Source organism: Sprattus sprattus, assembly GCF_963457725.1.
Source record: "Sprattus sprattus genome assembly, chromosome: 18".
NCBI classification, from domain to species: domain Eukaryota; kingdom Metazoa; phylum Chordata; class Actinopteri; order Clupeiformes; family Clupeidae; genus Sprattus; species Sprattus sprattus.
In genome coordinates, this window is record NC_137916.1 from 9,754,904 (window position 1) to 9,777,728 (window position 22,825).

The window sequence follows — 22,825 nt, forward strand, 5'->3', positions numbered from 1 at the left end:
TTCAAACAGTGGCTGCGCTGCTGTGTACATTCTCAGAGCTGAGAGTGAGAGAGGGTGTTAGTGCTCACCTTAGCCTCAGAGCTGAGAGTGAGAGAGGGTGTTAGTGCTCACCTTAGCCTCAGAGCTGAGAGTGAGAGAGGGTGTTAGTGCTCACCTTAGCCTCAGAGCTGAGAGTGAGAGAGGGTGTTTGTGCTCACCTTAGCCTCAGAGCTGAGAGTGAGAGAGGGTGTTAGTGCTCACCTTAGCCTCAGAGCTGAGAGTGAGAGAGGGTGTTAGTGCTCACCTTAGCCTCAGAGCTGAGAGTGAGAGAAGGTGTTAGTGCTCACCTTAGCCTCAGAGCTGAGAGTGAGAGAAGGTGTTAGTGCTCACCTTTGCTCTCTCAGCGGCGTTGGCCGCCCTGCCGCTCCACGTGTAGCAGCGCTGCGGCGTAACCAGCAGAAAGCAGTCCCCGCTGTTCAGAGAACGAGCCGCCGGCTCCACCACTCGCACCTGCACCTGCTGCCAGCCTGCAGTAACACACAGGCAACTACGTGTCAAGAGAGCAGAAAAACTACATCTCCCAGAATCCCTCAGAAAAATTATTCTATTTTATCATGTTTACAGCCATCCCTCTAACAATCCCTCAACTTCTAACTTCTTTCAGACAAACAGCGATCTCACCTTTAACATGAATGAGCATGAGTGGATGGTAGGGCACTGTGCTGATGACTGATGTTTCAGAAGCAGCAGTAGCATCACTTGAAGATGAATTACAGTTCTTAACCACTAGAGGGCATATTTAAACAGAGGGGGAAATGTCAAAACAAGCACAAATACAGTTTTTTACGATCAGATACACACTAAAATCAAAAGTATTACACAATTATCAAAACCTTCACTCAAGGAGCAAAACAACGGCTCAGATCTGCACAACTATAAGCACATTTAAACATCACACTTTTTGCGAAACCATAGACACAAGTGATTTGCAAAGCACTAAACACACTTTTATGCTTTAGACACAGACGTATATCAAGAGGTCACTTCCTTGCAATTCCAAAACACTCTGTCAAGTTACCACACCTATGAGCCGGTCAAATAAACACAGCCATCAAGTGCCCAAACACATGATTGCTTAAATTTTTTTTACAATCGGATACACCCTAAAATCAAAAGTGTAACACAATTATCAAAACCTTCACTCAAGGAGCAAAACAACGGCTCAGATCTGCACAACTATAAGCACATTTAAACATCACACTTTTTGCGAAACCATAGACACAAGTGATTTGCAAAGCACTAAACACACTTTTATGCTTTAGACACATACGTATATCAAGAGGTCACTTCCTTGCAATTCCAAAACACTCTGTCAAGTTACCACACCTATGAGCCGGTCAAATAAACACAGCCATCAAGTGCCCAAACACAACAAACAGGTTTAAGCACTATAAAAATGCAGCAGATGAGTAACTGTAATCTGTCTTCAACCAAAATGGAAGGAGTCAGAAGAAGAAGTGAGGGTGAGAGGGGGAATCCACAGAGGAGGAGAAGGAGGAAGAGGAAGAGGCCGAGGCCATGCCATGAGGCTGAGGTCAAGGTGGAAGTAGAGGAAGAGGAAGACCTGAAGCAGGAGGAAAATGTGCTCAAAATGTATCAAATACTGTAAACTTGAAAGGAGGACAGGCCCATATTCACGCAAGAACAAGATAGAGAGATCATACTGTAAACATGCTTTTGGCAAATACGTAATGCTATCAGGCTCAGAGAAATTCAAGCGAACATTATCGGTGACCATGCCATTTTCAATACAGTAATGTCCATCAGGTCTCTCAGTCAACACTGGCAACACTGACATCCTTAAAAGACATCAGGGTAAAATGCAACTTTATTTGTACTGTATTTTCATTTTTTTTAAATATTTTTTTTACTGTAAATGGAATTGTAACCTGTACTGGAAACATCTTTTCACCTTGGTCTGATATTTGCTGAGCTTACAGTGTTACTGTTATGCACACTACTGAAGTAGCATGAAAACTGGGACATGTTTTGTTGTGATGCTCCATGTTGACTGATTTGGGTATATGGAGAGAATTACGTAAATAATATTTTCATCAGCATTGGTCTTGGGTAGTGTTTTTACTGTATGGTGTATTTTCACTTTCTCTGTGTACTTCACTTACACTACTCTAATCACTGAAAAGTAGTATTGCTAAAAGTGTTTTAGGTTTATAACAGAAGTGTGTAAGTGGTACAAACAGACTTCAGTATATGCAATGTGTGGGTTTCATATGGTAACAAAATATGGTTTTGTTAAATGAGTGTATAGAGGGTTTATGAGGTGTTTTGCTCATTGGGTGTGTGGTTGTGCTTATTGTGTGAGGAGATTGAAAAGCAAAACCAAGCAGTCAAAATTGTGTGTATCCGATCGTAAAAAACTGTAATATGGGTAAAAATGGTAAAATGTTTGAATCATAAGAAATGCATCCTGGTCAAGTGACTCACTCCTGTTGCGTTCTACGGTAGCCCCATTGTCCTGGGGCTCGTTAAAGTCCTCACGAACATCGTCACGGGCAGCTAAAGCGCGTAAAGGATTCCGTGATCCCTGCGTCCGGCGAGAGGGTCTCACTGACCGCCTGTGCTCTGCTACTGCGGAGGACAGCCTAAACACAACACACACACACACACACACACACACACACACACACACAGGAAACACACATGAGAGTATGAACACAGGCACCCTATATTCACGCACACATGTATTTTTCCACGATTCACACTCTTGTACATAAACACACACTCCCTCTCGTCCATGCACACAGACATGAACAGATTCACTCACATTGGTGTGTTGGTCAGACACAGAGCGCTGAGGTCCTGTTCCGCATCTGCAGAGGTGCACGACCAGACGGCCGTGGAGCTTGAGGTTGTGACCTCTTTGAAGGACTCACAGACAGCTGCCGTGGGCATGGCCGCGGCCTCCAGGGGAGAAGGTGAAGAGGGACCTTGACAGGCAGCTTGCTCAAACTTCTGCACCTCTCTCTGCTCCTCCACCTGCTCCTCGGCCTCCTCCTCCGCCTGCTCCTCCGTCTGTACGTGCATGCATGTCTGCATGTCTGTCTGCGAGTCTTCCAGGGCAGAGCCCACCTGCACCGTCTACAACAAGCACAATGCACACAGGCGTCAGTGGCCATTAAGGTGTGCAGTTTCATCACTTTACAGCTACATTAGCCTTTCCAACTCCAGTGACAGACGCTAAAGGCAAGATATGGGCATTACACTGGTCATCACTGACTGACCACATATGAGGTAAGAATGGAAATGTAATGGAAACATAGAATTTGACTGAACTAACGATCAGTGGCATAATGCATCAAGGAACAGAGAGAAAGAGAGAGGAAAGCTGAGAGACAACTGAGACAGAGAGTCTCTGAGACTGAGAGTCAAACAGAGAGAAAGAGGAGGCAGGTTAGGAGTGGGATGGAGAGAGGAGAAATAAGAGCCACCTGTATCCTCCAGCTGGGCTGAGATGGGCCTTCGGTGGAACAGACTTCTTGTGCCTCGTATGACAGGTTAGTCTGAGCGGTGGATGAGGAATGAGAAGACACAGAGACAGACCCCATTAAGCATGCTACCCCATCTACCATAAACACCATCTACCATGACCAGGCAAATGAAAGCAAGAGAACAGGAGAGGAGAGTGTTTCAACGGCAGCACAACTGTATTTTACGTGCCCATGCATCATATGAACGAGCAAAGAACGATACAGATGTCACTGATCACACAAGGTCTCGTGGTCAATCCTTCATTCAACTGTAACAACTCTCACTTGTTGAAACATATGAAACACCACAGGGTACAATGCTCACCACAGACAGATGGGTAAAATGCTCTGAGACACAGATTAAACACACATAACAATGAGAGCAACAAACACACACACACACACACACACACACACACACACACACACACACACACACACACACACACACACAAACACACGCGCGCGCGCACGTGCACACAGATACATACAAAACCAGTCGAAAGCAACACAATGATGAGCAGTCTGTTCTGACTACAATGCAATGTCCGGAGACCACAGTGAAGGGCTGACATGCTGAAGGGCGTGGTCCAACACACATGCATACACACGAACATGAGTGCCTCACACTCTCACCTGGTTGAAACACATGACATACTGAGGAGTGGTGCTAGGAGGGCTATAGACAGAGGAGAATACAGGCTCCTAGAGCGAGAAGTCAGGAGAAAGAGTACATGTGGCACAGGGGTCAGCCATACCAAAGACAGACATGGGGGTACACACACACACACACACACACACACACACACACACACACGCACACACACACACACACACACACACACACACACACACACACACACACACACACACACACACACACACACACACACACACACACACACACACACACACACACACACACACTAACTCGCTCTCTCTCTCTCTCTACATACATACATACTCACAAACACATACTAACAAACACATAGTATATATAACGCAATAACTCTTAGGGCCTGATTTACTGCGATCGCACATTAACGCACGGTGTTTTTGCGCATTTTCCGTTTCCGTATTTATCAAACCACATCTGCGCTGGGCACTGTGTGCTTACTCCGCCCTTTAAAGGGCCTGATTTACTAACATTGATTTGCGAACGCAGCTTAATCTGCGCCTTTGCCAGGCGCACATTAAAGGTGCATTAAGGATTAATAGCTATTCGCTAAAGGTATGCTAGCAGCTAAAACTAACGAAATCTCTTGAAATGTGCTGACTTTGACATTCTGACAAACTAATTACTCAACGACTGTCCTTACACAGTCAAACATCAATCATGTGCAACACAAGACTAAGCAAGATGGCAAATAAGCTACTTACTAGATCGGCAGAAGGTAATCAAAGTCAGGTCGGCGGGCATCTGCAGGCAAAACTACAGAAGGCAGTTATATGCCTATCGACCCTGCTATGCCATTGGCACGGACACAATTCTCCATATTAAAAGTCATTGTAGTGCCCCAATTTTTTTAAGCTGTTATTTTAAGGTTAAACTGCTTATCCTAACCCTAATCCTGAAGCATAATTGTTGCATATTGTGCCTTTAACGCACGGTGTTTCCCTTCATTTTCCGTGATATTTATCAAGCCAGATCAGCGATGGGCAATCATTATTTAGCACACCGTTAAAAGACTGGAGAAATTGCCTGCAAGTTACTGCCACCATGGAGATTCGAGGAGGAAAAAACTAAGGTTCAGCGAAGAGGATATAGATATATTGGTTCACGTTCGCTCAATCACTGAGCCTGATTCAATGGGTTATATTGTTGTTTTGCCCGCCATCACCTACAGCGAGATGTTTAAAAGAACACGATTATAAATAATATGCTATTGGTGGCATTAATGCATAAACTGTCTTTTATAACAATATAGATGTGTACATGGCGAGATTAATACGTTCTACAAGGGACATGGGTTCACTACAATATATCCCCACTGAAACAAATACATTTAGGCCTACCAAATAGCCAGGCCTCTCCAAAATCACCGTTGCTCAATCATGGAAAGATGGCACTATTCCAGAAGATAAAACTGTCATGGACAGACCACTACCACGTAAGTAATGGTCATGTTGGCATCACATATGACCTGGACATTCATTGAATATGTGTGCTTTCTGTTTCGTTAAACGTGTTCGTGGATTGAAGATGGGACTGTTTGCATGTGGGTGCGATGAATGGCTCCAATTACGTTCGGAAAGTTTAATTTCAGCTATCGTAATGGGGAAATGTATATTGACCAGTGCGCCGTAGCAATGCGTCGAGTACCTGGGTGAATATTTGGCTGAGTGAAGGCTGAGATATAGCAACTGCTGATGCTATAACTGTTTGAAATGATCCGATGCCAATATTTGCAATGTTGTCCAGAGTTTACCAACTGATTGAATGGAATGTGATCTCCGGTTGGAGGGTTCGATGTCGTCTCCGATCTGGTTCAGTAATTGAAGTATTGCGTGGCTGGTTAACCTGAACCGTCTAATGATTTGTGGTTCGCTTAACTGAAAATATGTTATACGAGTTGAAAAAATTATTTCTGTGCGCTGTCTCTGTCTTCTTTCTTCGCCTTGCTCTTATCAATGCTGCCATATCAACGTTTTCAGACTCAATGGAAATGCTCTTCCTGGTTAAGACTACTTTTATTAGGGCGGAGAATTAGTGCGCAAATCAGAGACGTGCGCTAGCCAGGCAGTTTAGTAAATACCACGCAATACATCATTAGGCGCACTCCTCCCATCAAAGTGCGCTTCACGCCTACGTTACCACCCACGTCTCCGTGCCATCCCACCTGTTGGCAGGTACACACCCTCAAAGCGTTAATATGCGACTCTACTCAAATGCGCCCCCTTAGTAAATACCGTTTTATGTTTACGACCGCTATTTCACGCCAGAAATGGGCGCAATCCAGTTAGTAAATCAGGCCCAAGCACACATAATAGAAACATAATATCACAGACACACATCATCATTCTTGGATGGCTACAAAGCCATACTCTTACCCAGCATTCAGGGTGGACAGATGCATCATGGGTAGGTTCACTCTCTGTCTACTTGGGCAGCACAGGAAAGTAAAACAGGGCAAGTGAGAGGGAGTAATGGTAGATCACACACACACACACACACACACACACACACAGTTATACGCATCACTTACATTACATATGTCAAATAGTCAAGGAAATCCTTATTTAAAACCTTTTTGTGCTAAATCTTTCTCTACCTCTACATCTCCCTCACCTACCAAAACACACACACACAAACACAACTGGAGACTAGAGCTTATCACTATCACTGAGTTTAAACATCCTGATCAAATGAGGGATTGAGTGTGTGTTTGGGGACATGCTGCTGGTCACTGGGGCGTAAGGCTGTCAATCCCCCTGGGCTCGATGGTTCAGCGAGCCAGTGCTCCTTCCTCCAGAAATCCTCCTAATCTCTCTCAAGTGGATAAAGTCCTACGGGTCACAGTCACTGCTGATGAAAGAGCCTGAGGCCGCCTTTACACCTCAGTGTTCAGTCAGAAAAGACATGCTAATCTGTTAGCATTAAAGCTAACAGTCCTGACCTGCAGTCTCTTAGCGTGAAGAGCATAGTGTGTTATGAACCTCCCTGTGCAGTGGTTCAGAGTTAGCATTAAAGCTAACAGTCCTGACCTGCAGTCTCTTAGCGTGAAGAGCATAGTGTGTTATAAACCTCCCTGTGCAGTGGTTCAGAGTTAGCATTAAAGCTAACAGTCCTGACCTGCAGTCTCTTAGCGTGAAGAGCATAGTGTGTTATAAACCTCCCTGTGCAGTGGTTCAGAGTTAGCATTAAAGCTAACAGTCCTGACCTGCAGTCTCTTAGCGTGAAGAGCATAGTGTGTTATAAACCTCCCTGTGCAGTGGTTCAGAGTTAGCATTAAAGCTAACAGTCCTGACCTGCAGTCTCTTAGCGTGAAGAGCATAGTGTGTTATGAACCTCCCTGTGCAGTGGTTCAGAGTTAGCATTAAAGCTAACAGTCCTGACCTGCAGTCTCTTAGCGTGAAGAGCATAGTGTGTTATAAACCTCCCTGTGCAGTGGTACAGAGTAAGTACTAGAGCTAACAGTCCCGCAGTGTCTTTGGGTAAGGAGTGCAGTCAGTGACACTAGCCTCCCTCTGCAGTGGTATACATATTCCACAAAAAAGCCCCCACACCTGCACTGGCTCCACGAGAACGGAGTTCCTTTTTGTTCTCCTCCTCCTCTCCTCTTTCTCCTCTCTTTCACTGCGGTGATCAATCAGCCTGCTATGAGAGAGAAAGATGCCAAAAAGACAGAAAATAAGGTCCTGCACGTATGTGCATATACCCCCACAAACACACATACACTTAAAACACCCACACGGACACACGCACGCGCACGCACGCACGCACGCACGCACGCACACACACACACACACACACACACACACACACACACACACACACACACACACACACACACACACACACACACACACACACACACACACACACACACACACACACACACACACACACACACACACACACACACACACACACACACACACACACACATACACACACACACACACACACACCTTTCTTGGATGTCTGTATGTGTGTCAACTCTGGGTTGAGGCTGGATGGAGGGCTCCTGGCAGGTCAGTGGCGTAGGCTCCTGCGTGGCTCGGCGGGCTCTTGTGGAAGGGGTTTCCTTCCTGGCCCTTTGCCTCCAGGGGGCAGTAGACACCGCAGCACCTCCCTCTCCTGACTCAGACGTCCTCCTCCTCTCAGTGTAGGACTGGCTCTCCTCCAATTCCTCCCTTCCCTCCTCCAATCTCTCTCTCTTCTGCCCTCCTCCATTCTGCTCCTCTTCCTGGCACCCGATAAGCGCATTCTCACTGGCAGCCCTGGCCCTGGCCCTCCACTCCTCTCCCCCCGACTGGCTCTTCTTCAGGATGCCTCGCACTTCGCGCTGAGCGGCATGATGGGAAGTGTAGTTTTCAGCAGCAGGCTCCAGGCTGAGGTGGGCCCGGAGTTCTGTGCTAGAGCCCCACTCTCCGTGCGAGCGTGGCCGGGTCTGGCGCACCTCGCTGGGCTTAAGGTTGGTGGACAAGGCCTGCTGCCGGTCAAAGACGTGCGGGGACAGGCTCAGAGTGGGCAGCTGGATGGGGGCTTTCTGGAGCTTTAGACACGCAAAGCGGAAAAAAGGTCAGGTACAATACACCGAGTTTGAGTTTTAAACTGAGACATGACTGCAACAAGAGCTATCTTTTTATGCACTGTTATGAACTCGACTCCCCCCAGCCCCCCAGACACACACACAGCAACTAACCTGACTGAGAACCCTAACCCCTCACCCTAACCTCTCACCTTCTCCTAAACAGGACAGCTAACCCTTGAACTTTAACCTCTAACCCTACTCCTACTCCTGAACCTGACCTGTACCCTTATCCTCTGCTACTGCTATGGAGCTTACTTCAGGAGCTGAAGTTCACCGCTTGTTCTCTAGTCTCCTGAGCTCTTTCCCACACTGAATTCTAAGTCACACCTTTTAAGAGGACTTACAATGAATAAAAAGCATGTCCCCCAACCTGCCTGCATTGAACCACTTGATCCTAAAGCACCTAATTTTTCTCCCAATCACACGCACACACAGATACAAAAACACACAAACACACACACAGTCTGTCTCACCAGACTGACCTCCTCCACAGTGATGGGCTGTGTGCGGTAGCGTGCCCCCTTCTGCCTGCGTCTCTCTGGGGCTTCGGTGGAGCCCGGCTCCCTGGCCAGAGCCCCCGGCTGGGACAGCTTGTTAAAGAGAGCCATCTTCTCGCTAATGCTCAGCTTGGAGCTTTCATCGTCCTCTGCCACTGGCTCACCCTGGGAGGCCTGGGCCTCGTCCGACTCCTCAGTCTGAGGATGACTGCGTGAAAGTGTTGGGGGAAAAAACACACCATGCTCTCACCTCATGAGCTCAGGATGGGCAATATGCCCTAGTGTTTTATCTGTGCTGATATTCACTATTCAAGCACCATTCAAAATCTCTCTTTTAGGCTACAGGTTCCACGCACCTGACAGCCACCACGAGTTCCTCGCAGGTGATTGGCTGAGTGAGCGCCCTGTGCTCGATGCCCCGGCGAGCTCTGCGCTCATGCGAGCTGGCCCCGGAGCGAGGCTTCAGGAAAGAGGAGGCCTCAGGCGCCGCTGTCTTCTCCAGCTCCTGAAAGGAAGGGTTGAGGGAGGGGAGACTTCCATAATGAACACAAAGCCCGAAGGTCTACAGAAACAACAGCCAACACCGTGTGGCAAATACAAGCAGCAAAACGTTAAATGTCAGTTAAAAAACACAACACTGGGGTCACTGTTCCTATTCTCTGCATACACACTCTCTATTTACAGTGTTATGGGAGGTGGACAGTGACAACATACTGGGACACTAAGACAGTGACAATATACTCGTACAAACTACATATTATGCATTTACAAATGTATACATGTGTATGAATCTATATGTGTGTACGAATTTGCATATATAAATGTATTCATTAAATTCTGTCAACATGCATTGTGCTTGAAGGCTTTGCAATTTTGGTTAAGGGGACCAAATAAATCAACTGTATATCTTTGTCCCCCTCTTCGGGGTCAGAAGTGGTTGGTAAGGGAGCGGGATGAATAAAAACAGAACCGCGCTCTGAATAAAATGGTGCAGCCATCTGCAGAATGCCAGAGGGCAGAGCACCATTAGAAGCATTGGAACTTCAGCTCTGCGGGTCACAGTGTAACTGGACACTCCGGTGTTCCCTTACTGGCCAGGAGCAGGAGAGAGATGGAGGGGAAAGGAGAGAAAGAGAGAGAGAGAGAGAGAGAGAGAGAGAGAAAGAGAGAGAGAGAGAGAGAGAGAGAGAGAGAGAGAGGGAGGGCATGTAGCTAATTATAGGTGCATAATGGCCATTCACTATATGCTCTTTGATGTGGGTTCACACGTAAAAAGAAAAAAAACAGTTAACAAAAACACTTAATACCATGGTCATCAACACGGATGAGACCTTAAGGTTTAACTCGAAAGGCATCCACAAAAGTAATTACCAGAAACTGCAGTCTGGAAAGCTAGCAGCCTGTTGTACACTGAGTACTTGAGAGCCGACTGCAATGAGCTGCTGTGGCACAGTGGCATGGATGTCTGCAGGCAGCCAGCTTCTCTGCAGAAACTGCTCACTCATCAAACCAACCGAGTAACATGAGGAAGGCCAAGGGAGGCACAGGAACTGCAGACTTGACCTACAGTTGGCTCTCTCTCACTCTTTACAGACTCTCCCTCTCTCTCTCTCTCTCTCTCACTCTTCTTAACAGACATTCTCTCTCTCTCTAACTCCACCTTAAAGAATATCACTTTCTTCCATACAAACCATCTGTCCATCTCCATCTTTTCATCAAAGAATCCATATTTCTTTATATTCTCCTTATCTCTCTCTCTTTCTCTGTGTATTTCTGTATTTCTCTTTATTTCCTTACAGGTTACAGATTACAGATGAGAGCCTGGTTACACAACCCCATAGTGACCACAGTCTCCATTAAAAGACCGTACTGTCCTGCTTCCGATACTGGGAAATGGGACTTTCCCATTCTTTTCTTGGTGATGACCTTTTATGATTAGGCATTGAATTGGACAGCTAAGAATGGCATGGGGTCATGTCCTCATTGGGGGAAGTGGGGTCCTGTTTCAATAGCCCCCAGTTTCCAACAGCACTTACTTTAAACAGAGACATCTTGGCAGCGACGCTCATCTTGGCTCTGTCGTCCATTTTCGCATCACCTAAGAGAGTCGGGGAAACAAACAAACCACACACACATACAAAAACACACAGTTAGCTCTCTACACACACATACAAACACACACAGTTAGCTCTCCACACACACATACAAGCACACACAGTTAACTCTCCAGGACAAAAGAGCTGCTTTTAGGACCTGAAACAAAGGCCTTGCTTTAAGGCCCTGAAACCAAATCTTATCTTGAAATCAAAGAAAAGGTTTGCACACTCATAATTTAAATCTATGTGGGAGTGATAAGAGAACCACCACCTTTGTAAATACAGCTGGATTGTAGTAAATAGTTTTTCCATAACCACACACAAACACACACACACTTAGACACACACACACCCACAAAACGACAGAGCCAGTGTGATTGATGAAATTATTTCAAAAGTAAAGTGACCACTCACACCTCCTGACAGAACCCAATGATTAAACTCTTTTCAAATAAGTCAGACATACAGCAGGTCTCTCAGAAAATCTCTTTCACACACACTCACTAACTCAGATAGACACCAACCTACGTATACACACACACACACACACACACACACACACACACACACACACACACACACACACACACACACACACAAAGAGAGACAGCATAAGAGAGAGAGAGAGAGAGAGAGAAGTGATGATCACATTGTGAGTAAGTGTGAAGTCAGCGGCTAATTTATGCCCGCAGTATAGAGCCACCTGGCAATCGGGCAATGCCCTCCACAACCTCCCATGCCCTTAAAAGAGGTGGCACAAAACTCTGGCACTATATTCCACCCTTTGGAATTCTTCCCTCCAGGATGGAGTATTTCCAACTCTAAACTGCTGTTTGTCATGGTGTCAGTGAGTAGAAAAGAAAGAGTGACAGAGTTAGAGAGAGAGGGGTCAATTTTACAGAATGAAAGATTAAATATGTGTGATAAAATGACAAACCATGTCAGTACAGAGCATAAAGATAAACAGAACTGCAAATACATCTCGAAAAAGCCCAAAAGCAAGTTCTCTTCCATTCAACTAACTCTCAACTCTCTTGTTCTCTCTTTCTCTCTCTGTCTATCTCACTTTTCAAACCAACAATCATTTAGAAACACAGAATTCCACTGACATGGACACATCAGAGAGGCACTCAAGAGGCATCTATTCTATTTTTCACCGATCATTAACACAGACAGCATTAGAGGTTCTTACAACAAAACACCAACCACAAACCCCAAACACATGGAACCCTTTCAGTGAGCTCCGGGGCCTACCTTGAGAGGCGTCCTGTTGCTCACTCTCCAGGAGTCTGAAAGAGACAGACATGAGAAGAAGTGAGAGATTAGAGTACGTCCACACACACAGAGATGCACAACCTGATGCTCACACACTCAGAACCTGCCGCTGAGACACATTAGTCAGACGTGTAAGAAAGCTGTGCGCACATGCACACACACATCCACACATCCACACACACACACACACACACACACACATGACGTCAAGCAGACAAAGGATGTTCATGACATCATCTGCATTTACCAGCCAAAACATTTTATGAGCACACTTCTACCCTACAGGGTATTAGCAACACACACTAGCATGCCCTCACACACACATACAGTACATACACACGTCACACACACACACATAGACACACACACAGACTCTGACACACACACACACACACATACACACACACACACAAACACATGTCTGAGCAAGTTATTGTCATCTTGCCAGCACATTACAACTCTAACATTACAAGTCAGCCTTCAGTGTGAGAGACCAAAGCATGTAGGCAGACAAACCGCACACCTAGGACAACCAAACATCACAAGCAAAGCCAAACACGGCAAAACAGTGCAGCGCTTTATCCCAGCCAGAGTCCCTAAACCTGGGCCAGACACTTCAAGTGAGGCTCAGGCCCCTCTGTGAGGCCTGAGATGGCATGGCCTGCCTACCCGCAGCTCTCCTGCATCTCGCTGGCGGTGACCGGCTGTGTCCGGAAGCGTTCGCTGGTTTTCCGGCTGCCAGCCGCACCCCCTGGGAGGTAGCGACGGGTGCGCCTGCGTCCCCCCTCCGTGCCCGGCTTCACTGCCAGGTCCAGGGAGGAGGTCATAAGACCCCCCTCTGTGCTGATGGGACTGTTCCAAGGAGGAGTAGAGGAGAGGAAGGAGAAAGGGAAGGAGAGTTAAGAGAGTTTGAAAGGAAAAGTGCACAAGAACAAGGCTAAGTGAGTGGTATAGCGTTGACATGTGGACAGTGGGATAGGTAGATGGAAACATCAGACAGACAAGACCGGGACAGAGGTAGAGGGAGGTGGCAGGCAGGGTAAATGGCTCCTAGTATCATAAACCCCCTTAACCTAAGGCTGCCGGTCCTGTTTGTGTGTATTCTACCTAGTGCATCTAAAGATTATCCAAAGTAACTCAAGCAGACCCGGGAACTGGTGATTTACATTCATTAAGCACACATACACACACACACACACACACACACACACACACACACACACACACATGAGGGCCCTACGCTTTCTCTGGCTGTGCACCGCTTGTGGTTTGCTGCATCAAGGCACTCCTCAGCTGGCCCACAGACACGTGAGTGTGCAGGTGAGGCGTGTCTGGATCCCCACCAGCGGCTGAGCACTGCCTGGAGTGGAGGAGGAGAGAGGGGGAGTGGGGAAAATGGGGTGAGGGAATGGGAGAAAGAAGAAAAGAAGATGAAATCATAAGGGGAAAGATGGAGAGGAAATAGGAGGAAGGATTTCGACAGGAAAAATAAAGCGATCCTTAATCAATGAGTGTATCTCTGCTTTGTCTCCACGGGAAAAAAAAAAAACACTCACAGCCTTTATGCACTGCCAAAAAAAAGTTCCTTTGAGTGGAAAAGCTTCCATGAAACACAGGATTCTGAGGACAGGACAGAGGGAAGAGCTGGACCGTAGAGGACAGGGGAGGATGTATGTATACACTGACCAGTACACACGCTCTGGGACCAGCGAGGACATCACACACATAGTTTGCAATGATGGCGGGCATTTTGCAGATAGGAACTTCAAATGAGCAGTAATTCCGTGCAGTGCAACACAAATGCAGAGTTCTTGACAAACCACTTAGCAGTGAAGGCTGGTGATTGCTTGGTTTTATACACTCATATGGTCACGGTGAGGGAATGACTCATTAGCTTTTTAAAGACTTCCATGTCATTGTTGTCGAAGTCCAGCTGTGAAACAGGTGAACGATGACAAGACCCCTATGCTAGACCACCCCCAGGTTCTGTAATCTGAAAATAAGTGTAATCAGGAAATAGTAATAGGTCCTCTCAGATCTCTTAGAGGCAGAGTCCAAGCGGCCGGTACAAACCCCTGCCAGGCTATCAGGTGTCCTCCACAAGCATATGCTTACAGAAGTAACAAACACTAAAAGGAGGGCCACATTTGTCTGGCTGTTGACTTTCACAAGGGCTCACTGCCAAACCTCTGACAAAGTCACTGCGTTCCTGTACAAGTGAAACTGTCTGTGGGTCAATGCTTACTTTTTACACTACCATTAGCATCTTAGCATATAGCATGATCAACAGTAATGTTTACGTGTATAATGTGTAGGTGCATGTGAAACCACAAAAGACATTGGTTACAAAGCACACACAATATGGAATGAAAACTCCCCCCCCCCCCCCCCAGCCCCCTCACCACACACACACACACACACACACACACACACACACACACACACACACACACACACACACACACACACACACACACACACACACACACACACACCTTCATGTTGCACACGTAGGTGTGGATCTCATGTGTTACCTGCTTAGGCTGGAGGACTCTGGGAGATCCGTCTCAAAGCCGTTGGACATTTTGGGAGGGAGGGGATCTTGCTCTGGTGCTGCAGTGCCACTCTCCCAGTGGGACCCTCTACTGTGCTCCCCCGTCCCTCCGTTCACCCCGCCCGAGAGGCCCCGGTCGGTCCCGGTGGAGTCCCCTGCCCGACGCCCCGCCCTCTCCCTCCTCACCCACTTGGAGGGGAGCTCCTCCTCCAGGTTGCCATAACGCTCGGCCAGCTCCCTCCTGCGCTCCGCCTTGTAGCGGGCGATGCGCTCAGCCCGCGACTCCAGAGCCGGGGTCTCTACTGTGTCCATGTTTGCCCTTCCCTGCTTCCAGTCCGGTCGACCACGTCACGTCACGTTAGAGCCCCTCAAACAATCCGAGACAACGCAGCATTTATGAGAGAAACCAAGCTTGTCCCGGTGCCAACGACTCCAGAGTGACGAATCAGCAACCTCCGCTCAAGTGTTCTCATCCAATCAGAAGCGATGATGGTAAAAAGCTCCTCCAATCAGAGGTCCTTCAGTCAGATGGAATACCCCACTGAGGTCATGGCACACCTGGAACAGAGAGGTCAGAGTCAGACACAGAGAGACAGCCATTTAGTTGGGTAACGAACATTCAGTCAATATGTATTGTGGTCTGTTCATTAAAAGGCAGAAAAATGGCATAATTAAAATCCCATTGCCAGCCATGAGGATATGTTTTTTTTCATATGCTGAGTGACACACTAAAAAAAGTCTATCCCTTGTCACTATATCGGTACCATCCGTGTTCTCGACAAATTTAGCGCCAGGCTCTGTCTAATATTATAAAGACATGCCATCTAAAGAGGTATATCACTCCAGCCACCCCCTCCCCCACCCCACTCTGTAAAATGACCCGACTCTGCTGCTGCCATCCACTGTGAGGGAATCTCCCATTGCTCTGAAACCTTAAACCCCCTTCAACTCAGAGCAGCGGCGACCGGTGGTCGACCATGAACACTGCTGCACGTTCATTTAGAGAAAGCGTGTGTACGTTTTTTTGTGCTCTCACCACCTTATCAGAGATTGGGCTTTCAAAGACAAGCGAGAGAAGTCAACTCAAAGATCAGACGTCAGGACTTGGTCAGTAATGGCGGCTCGTGTGACGGCCCACACAATAGTTTCAGGTTTGGCTGAGAGGATCTCCGATCTGATATCCATTGTGTGCATCCGGCAACATTTGAATTTCAAAGGCCAACAGCACTTAGACTCACCAGTGATCTCTCATGGGTACTAGAGTAGGTGTTTGTACAGTATGATATAAAAAAGCCTGGGTTGTTCTCATTTAAGGCTCTCAAGAATGCAGTCAGAGAAGGTCACACGAAGAGAAACACAACCGTGTGGGGCATCACCTTGGTGCAAAACCAAAAAAAAGAAATGGATTGGAATGTTTTTTTTTTTTCATTTGATGTCTATTAATTGTTTGGTATCTCTGTGTAACGAATGAAAAGGAAGCTCTGGCTAAGATAACCTATGCCATCACCAGAAAGCAGAGGCCTCTGGAAAGGGTTTGGTCTGATCTGGCACAGATTCAATGGGTGTGTGCCAGGATCAGGGCCAAGTCTGCCTCGGAGTCAGCTGTTACGGGGGAAGAAAAATGGTACATTTCAGAAGAATGCCTAGGATATTAAAAATTATCCAAACATTTCGTATTATACCCACCAGTTTAAAAAGCTAAGCATCTAAAAGGTTGACTGTGTGATACTGTCAAAGTCAATATTAGTGACAGCAATTAGAGAACAAAGTCAGACTCATTAGGTAGAAATATTCTCATGGCTTGGTCAAACCTTACCCTGGAGGGCACACAGTATATAAACATCTAAACTAGTCTATTTTCTGACCTGAATCATCACTCCACACCTGCACATGGTTCCCCATGGTTACCTGGTTGCCAGGCTGTAGGCACAATACAAACAAATAAGGCACCGACAACCCATACATAAATAATGACATCATCACATTATCAGCTCACATGGGATGGCCAGGATGGGACGCTCTGAGGTTCAGTGTTAGCATGGGATTATGGGTAGGAGTAAATTGCTGTAGATAGAAGGGAGTATGTGACAGTTTGTGTACTGTATGTGTGTATGCAAGTTTGTGTGTGTGTGTGAAAATACTGAATATGAATTGCCTGAGTGTATGTATGTGTGTCTGCAAAGTTGTGTCTGTTTCTAAGTGTGTGTCTTTGTAACTTGGTGTGTGTGTGTGTACGTGTTTTTCTGTGTGTGTGTGTGTGTGTGCGTGTGTGTGTGTGTGTGTGTGTGTGTGTGTGTGTGTGTGTGTGTGTGTGTGTGTGTGTGTGTGTGTGTGTGTGTGTGTGTGTATGTTTGGTGTGTGTGTGTGTATGCCTGTGTATGTGCGTGTGTGCATTTGTGAGTGTATGAGGCCCTCATCCTCTTCTGGATGTGTTTAATGTCATCGTCAGCATTCTGAACACGCTCACTCACAGCTGAAACACAATAGCCCCTGTGAAACAATAGTTCAGACAGCCATGGGGACTTAGTAGGCCACGGGGATGCAGCCGAACACAAGCGTCCCTATCAGTCAGCAAACTAGCGCACAACCTTTGCCAAAAGCCACAGCGTCAGTTGGGAATGCTAAATATTTCAAAACGCTCAAACATAGCATCATAAACTAGTGCTGACAACCAGCTACCTTGCTAGCCTAGCCTAGCCCAGGCTGAATCACATTAGCCCCTGAAAAAAAGCTTACTTGGGGACCAACCACAAACTGACAGACAGCAGCAGGGGGAATGCAGTTAGCGCTATTAATGGACAAGAGTTTCACAGTGCACCACTATGACTGAAATTCACAGTAGCCTATTAATGCAAATGTAATGTGTTACTGTCAGTTGGGTTTTGTTTATAACTGCGTCACTGGAACACATATTTGACTAAGAACATACCAGCACCAAATGCACACACATACCAGTATCAGTCAGTAATCCACAGAGATATTATCCATTTTCAAAACCATCTATGCTTTTATTGATTCTCGCAATTAATGGTTAAAACAGTGTTAATCTTTCTAAACATGGGACATATTGCTGGTATTTGAAAGGGAGGTGGTTCCAACAGTCTACGTGACTTAAAGATACAGTTTGTAAGACCAGCTAATCAAGACAGCAGGAGCCAGAGTTCTGAAAGGAAACCTCACCCTCGGCTCACTTGCACTCCCTACTCTTCACCGAGGCCAAGCAATGTTCTAATGCTTGGTGAACATCCTGGAAGTCCAATGCCAGACAAACATGTATGATTGGTTAGGGGGTTAAGACTAAATATACTGTGACATTCTCCAGACTGTTCAATGACCTGGGCTTATAAAAGGAATATGTGTCCATATTAAGATATTAAGATATTCTCTTCAGCACATTTCAACCAGTACACTATTATAAACTGAAGCTTTAAGATCATCATCTACCACACTGTCATTGTATATTGGAATTACGCTACTCAACTCACTGTGGGCCATATAACCGTCACTGCCCGACTGAAGCAAATATGATGCCTCCAAACAACTCTTTACCTCTCAGAGTAAGAAGCCCTTTACTACGGCTCAGGCGGACACAACGGGGGGGCTTTAAGGCAGTGAAAGCTGCTGGTTGGACAAGCAGAGAGAGGATGATCTTTCATTGCCAGGTGTGTGTGTGTTCACGCACTGTGTGTGAGTGTGCAAGCATGTTTGTGTGTGTGTTTGCCCATTTGCGTGTCTGTGGGAGAGGATGATCTGTTGTCTTTGTATGCTCCTAAGGCAATCAGGCAAATGCCGCGTACTTTTCTATGAGATTTAACAAGCTCAAGTCAATTATTAAACAACCACACCCTGCCCCGATGCCAGGACTAAACACCATTATTGAATTGGTGTGTGCACATGTATTTACAAGAGCATTAGTATGCATTGAGACAGAGCTAAAGGGCGTCTTCCACTGTGTGTGTGAAAGTGTTTATGAAAGTACCTCTGTGTCGTGTATGTCTGTGTGCAATGTGAATGGTATAAGCACTAAAATACAAAGCAAGAAGAAGCCACAGATACATCTCCAGTCAGCGTCAGCCTACCTTTCTGAGTAAAACAGCCCTCAGGATGACCAATATCCCCATGACGACCAAGGAACTCCAAGTCACTACTGACCATACATCCACATGTTTGTGTGTGATGCAGCAGGGCCCATGAAGTGTGCCAAAGAGAAAAAGAGAAAAAAATAAAGGGGGAGGGATCCTCACGCAAGGGGGGTGTGTGTTCCAAAGCACAAGGGAGGTGCTTAGCCTGCAGGTGGTTGGTCGTCGTTTGGGATCAGTGCGGCTCATCGGCAGCTAATCCGGTAATACTAGCTGACACTGACATGTGCCAAGCAGCAGACCGAGCAGCAGACACCATTTACCCGCAGCAGCTCAGACAACACCACACCAAACCAGCACCAAAATACACCTCTGTCATGCAATATGTATCCTGCATCTCCACAAGGTAGAGCATGCAATTACAACACAATCAAAAGGTCAGACGATGCATCTTGTTGGCCCATGAAACAGGAGATACTCTAACGGAAACGGAGGGTGAATTCCTGTAGAATTCTAATGCGAATATTGCCTCTATGTGAATCTATTGAAGCTGAACTTCTGGTGTAACAGATACAAACAGGAATAAGGAAAGAATAAGAAGATGATGTCAGATAAAACAGTCAAAATATAACAGGCTTAATCAAATCGACTGAACTAAAAGTGTGCGGCTTAACAAATATTGATATGCAATCATATCATACATCACAGCAAAAGTGTCTAATAATATTAGAGTCCATAGGTACATTCCACCACAAACATACTGAATGTTCTGTAACTATTCATAGCACCACATAGTTTCACTGGCAGATGAGGTAAACTGGTTAATCCCCAACAGTCTCTCACCCCCCGTCTCGCAGTAATTCATACTTAAATTAGCTGCCAGAGAGACACAAGCTACTGTCCTTCATCACACAGTGCTAGAACGGTGACGTGTAAAAGTCTGCCTGCAAAAATGTAAAACTTGAACAGGTTTATTCAGCATCGCCCTAAGATCCTGGCAAATGCTTTGTACGATTAACAGGTGTTTCAATACGATTTAGTTTTTTTCTTTGGTTGCTTTCGCCCAGGAGGTTATATTTTCATTGATGTTTTTTTGGTCTGTCTGTCTGTCTGTTTGTCTGTTGGCAGGATTACGCAAAAACTACAAAGCGGATATTTATGAAACTTGGTGGTTGGGGTGTAGCATGAGCCAGGCAAGAATCCATTAAATGTTGCTGCGGATCAGCATCAAGGGGTGGCTCATCGCGAGAATGGGACATCGGCCTTGGCAGAGGTCTGCGCTCTCCTTCTAGTTTGTTCTGTTTACATTTCTTACCAGGGTCATAGGGTCAAGCCATTTCCTCCGGTGAGAAGCACCCAGGCACAGACTAGTGGACTAGATTAAATGGCCTGCAGCGAATTAGACCTGATTAAAAGCACACCAAGAATCAGACTCAACTTCCTATGGAGTAGGTAAGCCGAAGGCTGTACCAACAGCCAATCACAGGAGAGAATTCCCTTGGGAACACATTACTTTACAAATAGTCAAGAGCAAATGGATGTGCTCCATGGTGCTATAAAGCTAAAAAATAGATAGCGCGGACCCACGTCTTTGATAATAATCATAGAGTAACAAAGTGAAGCATTACATACAAATTTAGCATACATCCAGAGGATTCAATCATTTCATCAGAAAGAAAATCCATTCAGTCCATGTTTATCAGCTTTTACAGTCGATTTCAAAAGTTTCAAAATAGATAGATTCATAGATTAGTGCAGTAGGTTACAAATGACCATTCTGATGTGTCCATTTCATTCCTAACCCAAAATGTTGCCCTTTAAAAAGTCTCGCCCTTTCACCACAAGTATCAACGATATGCAATCTTCATATCCCCAGACTGTGGTCATGAACTCAGTCAGCAGTCAGAACCAATGCTATTCCAAGCCTTCACAAAAGAGCTGGTGGAATTTGGTTGGAATGCAAGATGTTGTCCTCTGTGGAGGAACAGTCGGTGAAGCACAGTGTGGCTGGTATGTGACTGGGATGCCCAGAGCAGGGCAGCTGCTGTCTTTATGTACACAGAGATAGGCACACATGTAGCCTACACATGCCCCTCACACAAACTGCACGGAGGTTGAAAAAAAGGGCACTATACAGCTTGAAAAAAAATTGGCCCAAATGTTGCATGATATGGGGATGTGGTGCTGTATAAGACAAACTTCATTCATTTCTAGACTTTAAAATATTTAAATGTTCCAAACATGGTGTTAAATGGCTGTTAATATTTGTTTTGGTATCACTTCACATTTGACTTCAGGAAAAGCAACCACTACCAGTAAATTATCCCCAATAAAGTCACCTTCCAATCAGCGGATACTGTCCATGTTATTACACAACACAGACTATCACAGATCAAGTGCACACAACTACACAAGTAAATGACATGGCCAAAACAGACCTGCCTTATTTTACTACAGTGACCCTTGAAGAGGATGGTCGTTTTGTCTTTAAATAACAACTATTAAAAATAGCTCACAAATCCGAAGGGACAAGCAGGTCTGAACACGTTCTGTACTGTCATTTCTCACGCAAGAGCTTCTCTGTTGGTTAAGTAGAATTAGCCTACCTCTCGGGGAGCGCTTGGCTGACATCACACATGCATTCTCATCTTGGAGTTCGGGGCTTGCTAGAATGCATATTTGAGATCGGGGTCATATTATGCAAAATGGCACAATAGGCTTGATACGTTACTTAAGTGGGAAAGCGGACAGAGAAATATAATACTAAAGCTAAAACTCTGAATGAAATCCAGAAAGATAACTAACTGGAGACTTATGTTAGCTCTGGGGAGTACTGCAGGTGTTCTCTGAAAATGGTCGAAATAAGATAGCTCCGTTTATGGCCGAGACACATAGCACATTTTAGTCAGTTGGTAAAACTGCCAAATAAGCAACTTGTGACAATAACTTCTATTAAGTCTATTTATATTGTATTTCAGTACAGTTAATGCCAAAGGCGAACATGCTTAGTTTCAACTTTGACCGAACTAATTTCACATAACTGACGTTGGTATAGGCTTATGCAGATGCTTGCTGTGCTTCGGCTCAATTCAATTTGTGTAGAGTAGACAAGAACAGAGATAGATCACGTATACAGCACTATCATTTGGGCATATCTGGCAGAGAAAGGTACTTACATGCACTCTGGCTTAGGCAGGGGAATCGGTGTAGCCTATAGGACGGAGTATCCCTAGGGTGAGTAACCATCAGTGCGTGTATGTGTGTTTGACTGAGAAGGGGAGAGAGAGAACGACAGAGAGAGTGACTGTTAAAAATAACCTCCAGCATTACTCCGTTTTGCATTCCGTGCAGTGAGGCCAAGGCCGGGAGTGGGGACAAGGGGTGGACCAGCATGGTGAATGCTGGACTGATAAACTACAGTAACGTTACTGGTCTTTGGATTGGCAAACAGTATAGGAACACCACTGATAGCACATGCCAGTGGACTACTGTCGGGCCACTTTGGGACAGAGCTGATGGTCCGCTGGCCTTTTGCTCAA

At 45.9% G+C, this 22,825-nt stretch overlaps 1 protein-coding gene across 6 annotated transcripts in view; it reads right to left on the reverse strand.

Moving 5' to 3' along the window:
* The window catches only part of svilc (supervillin c), a 30,585-nt gene extending 8,038 nt beyond the window's left edge, over window positions 1-22,547 (reverse strand). For 2 of the 6 annotated variants that reach the window (XM_080856662.1, XM_080856660.1), the window contains exons 1-17: window positions 22,463-22,547; window positions 15,188-15,765; window positions 13,894-14,013; window positions 13,323-13,505; window positions 12,633-12,667; window positions 11,319-11,380; window positions 9,639-9,787; window positions 9,259-9,490; window positions 8,160-8,746; window positions 7,755-7,845; window positions 6,579-6,626; window positions 4,164-4,232; window positions 3,489-3,560; window positions 2,825-3,138; window positions 2,485-2,642; window positions 661-765; window positions 370-506 (exon numbers count right to left, since the gene is read on the reverse strand). In XM_080856662.1, the coding sequence (XP_080712788.1) occupies window positions 370-506; window positions 661-765; window positions 2,485-2,642; window positions 2,825-3,138; window positions 3,489-3,560; window positions 4,164-4,232; window positions 6,579-6,626; window positions 7,755-7,845; window positions 8,160-8,746; window positions 9,259-9,490; window positions 9,639-9,787; window positions 11,319-11,380; window positions 12,633-12,667; window positions 13,323-13,505; window positions 13,894-14,013; window positions 15,188-15,519 (2,694 nt within the window). In that variant the 5' untranslated portion in view covers window positions 15,520-15,765; window positions 22,463-22,547. Of the gene's footprint in view, window positions 1-369; window positions 507-660; window positions 766-2,484; window positions 2,643-2,824; window positions 3,139-3,488; window positions 3,561-4,163; window positions 4,233-6,578; window positions 6,627-7,754; window positions 7,846-8,159; window positions 8,747-9,258; window positions 9,491-9,638; window positions 9,788-11,318; window positions 11,381-12,632; window positions 12,668-13,322; window positions 13,506-13,880; window positions 14,014-15,187; window positions 15,766-19,286; window positions 19,382-22,462 lie in introns of those variants that run through there. The other 4 variants (XM_080856663.1, XM_080856661.1, XM_080856664.1 and 1 more) reach the window with 4 other exon arrangements.
* Window positions 22,548-22,825: the final 278 nt, after the last annotated feature.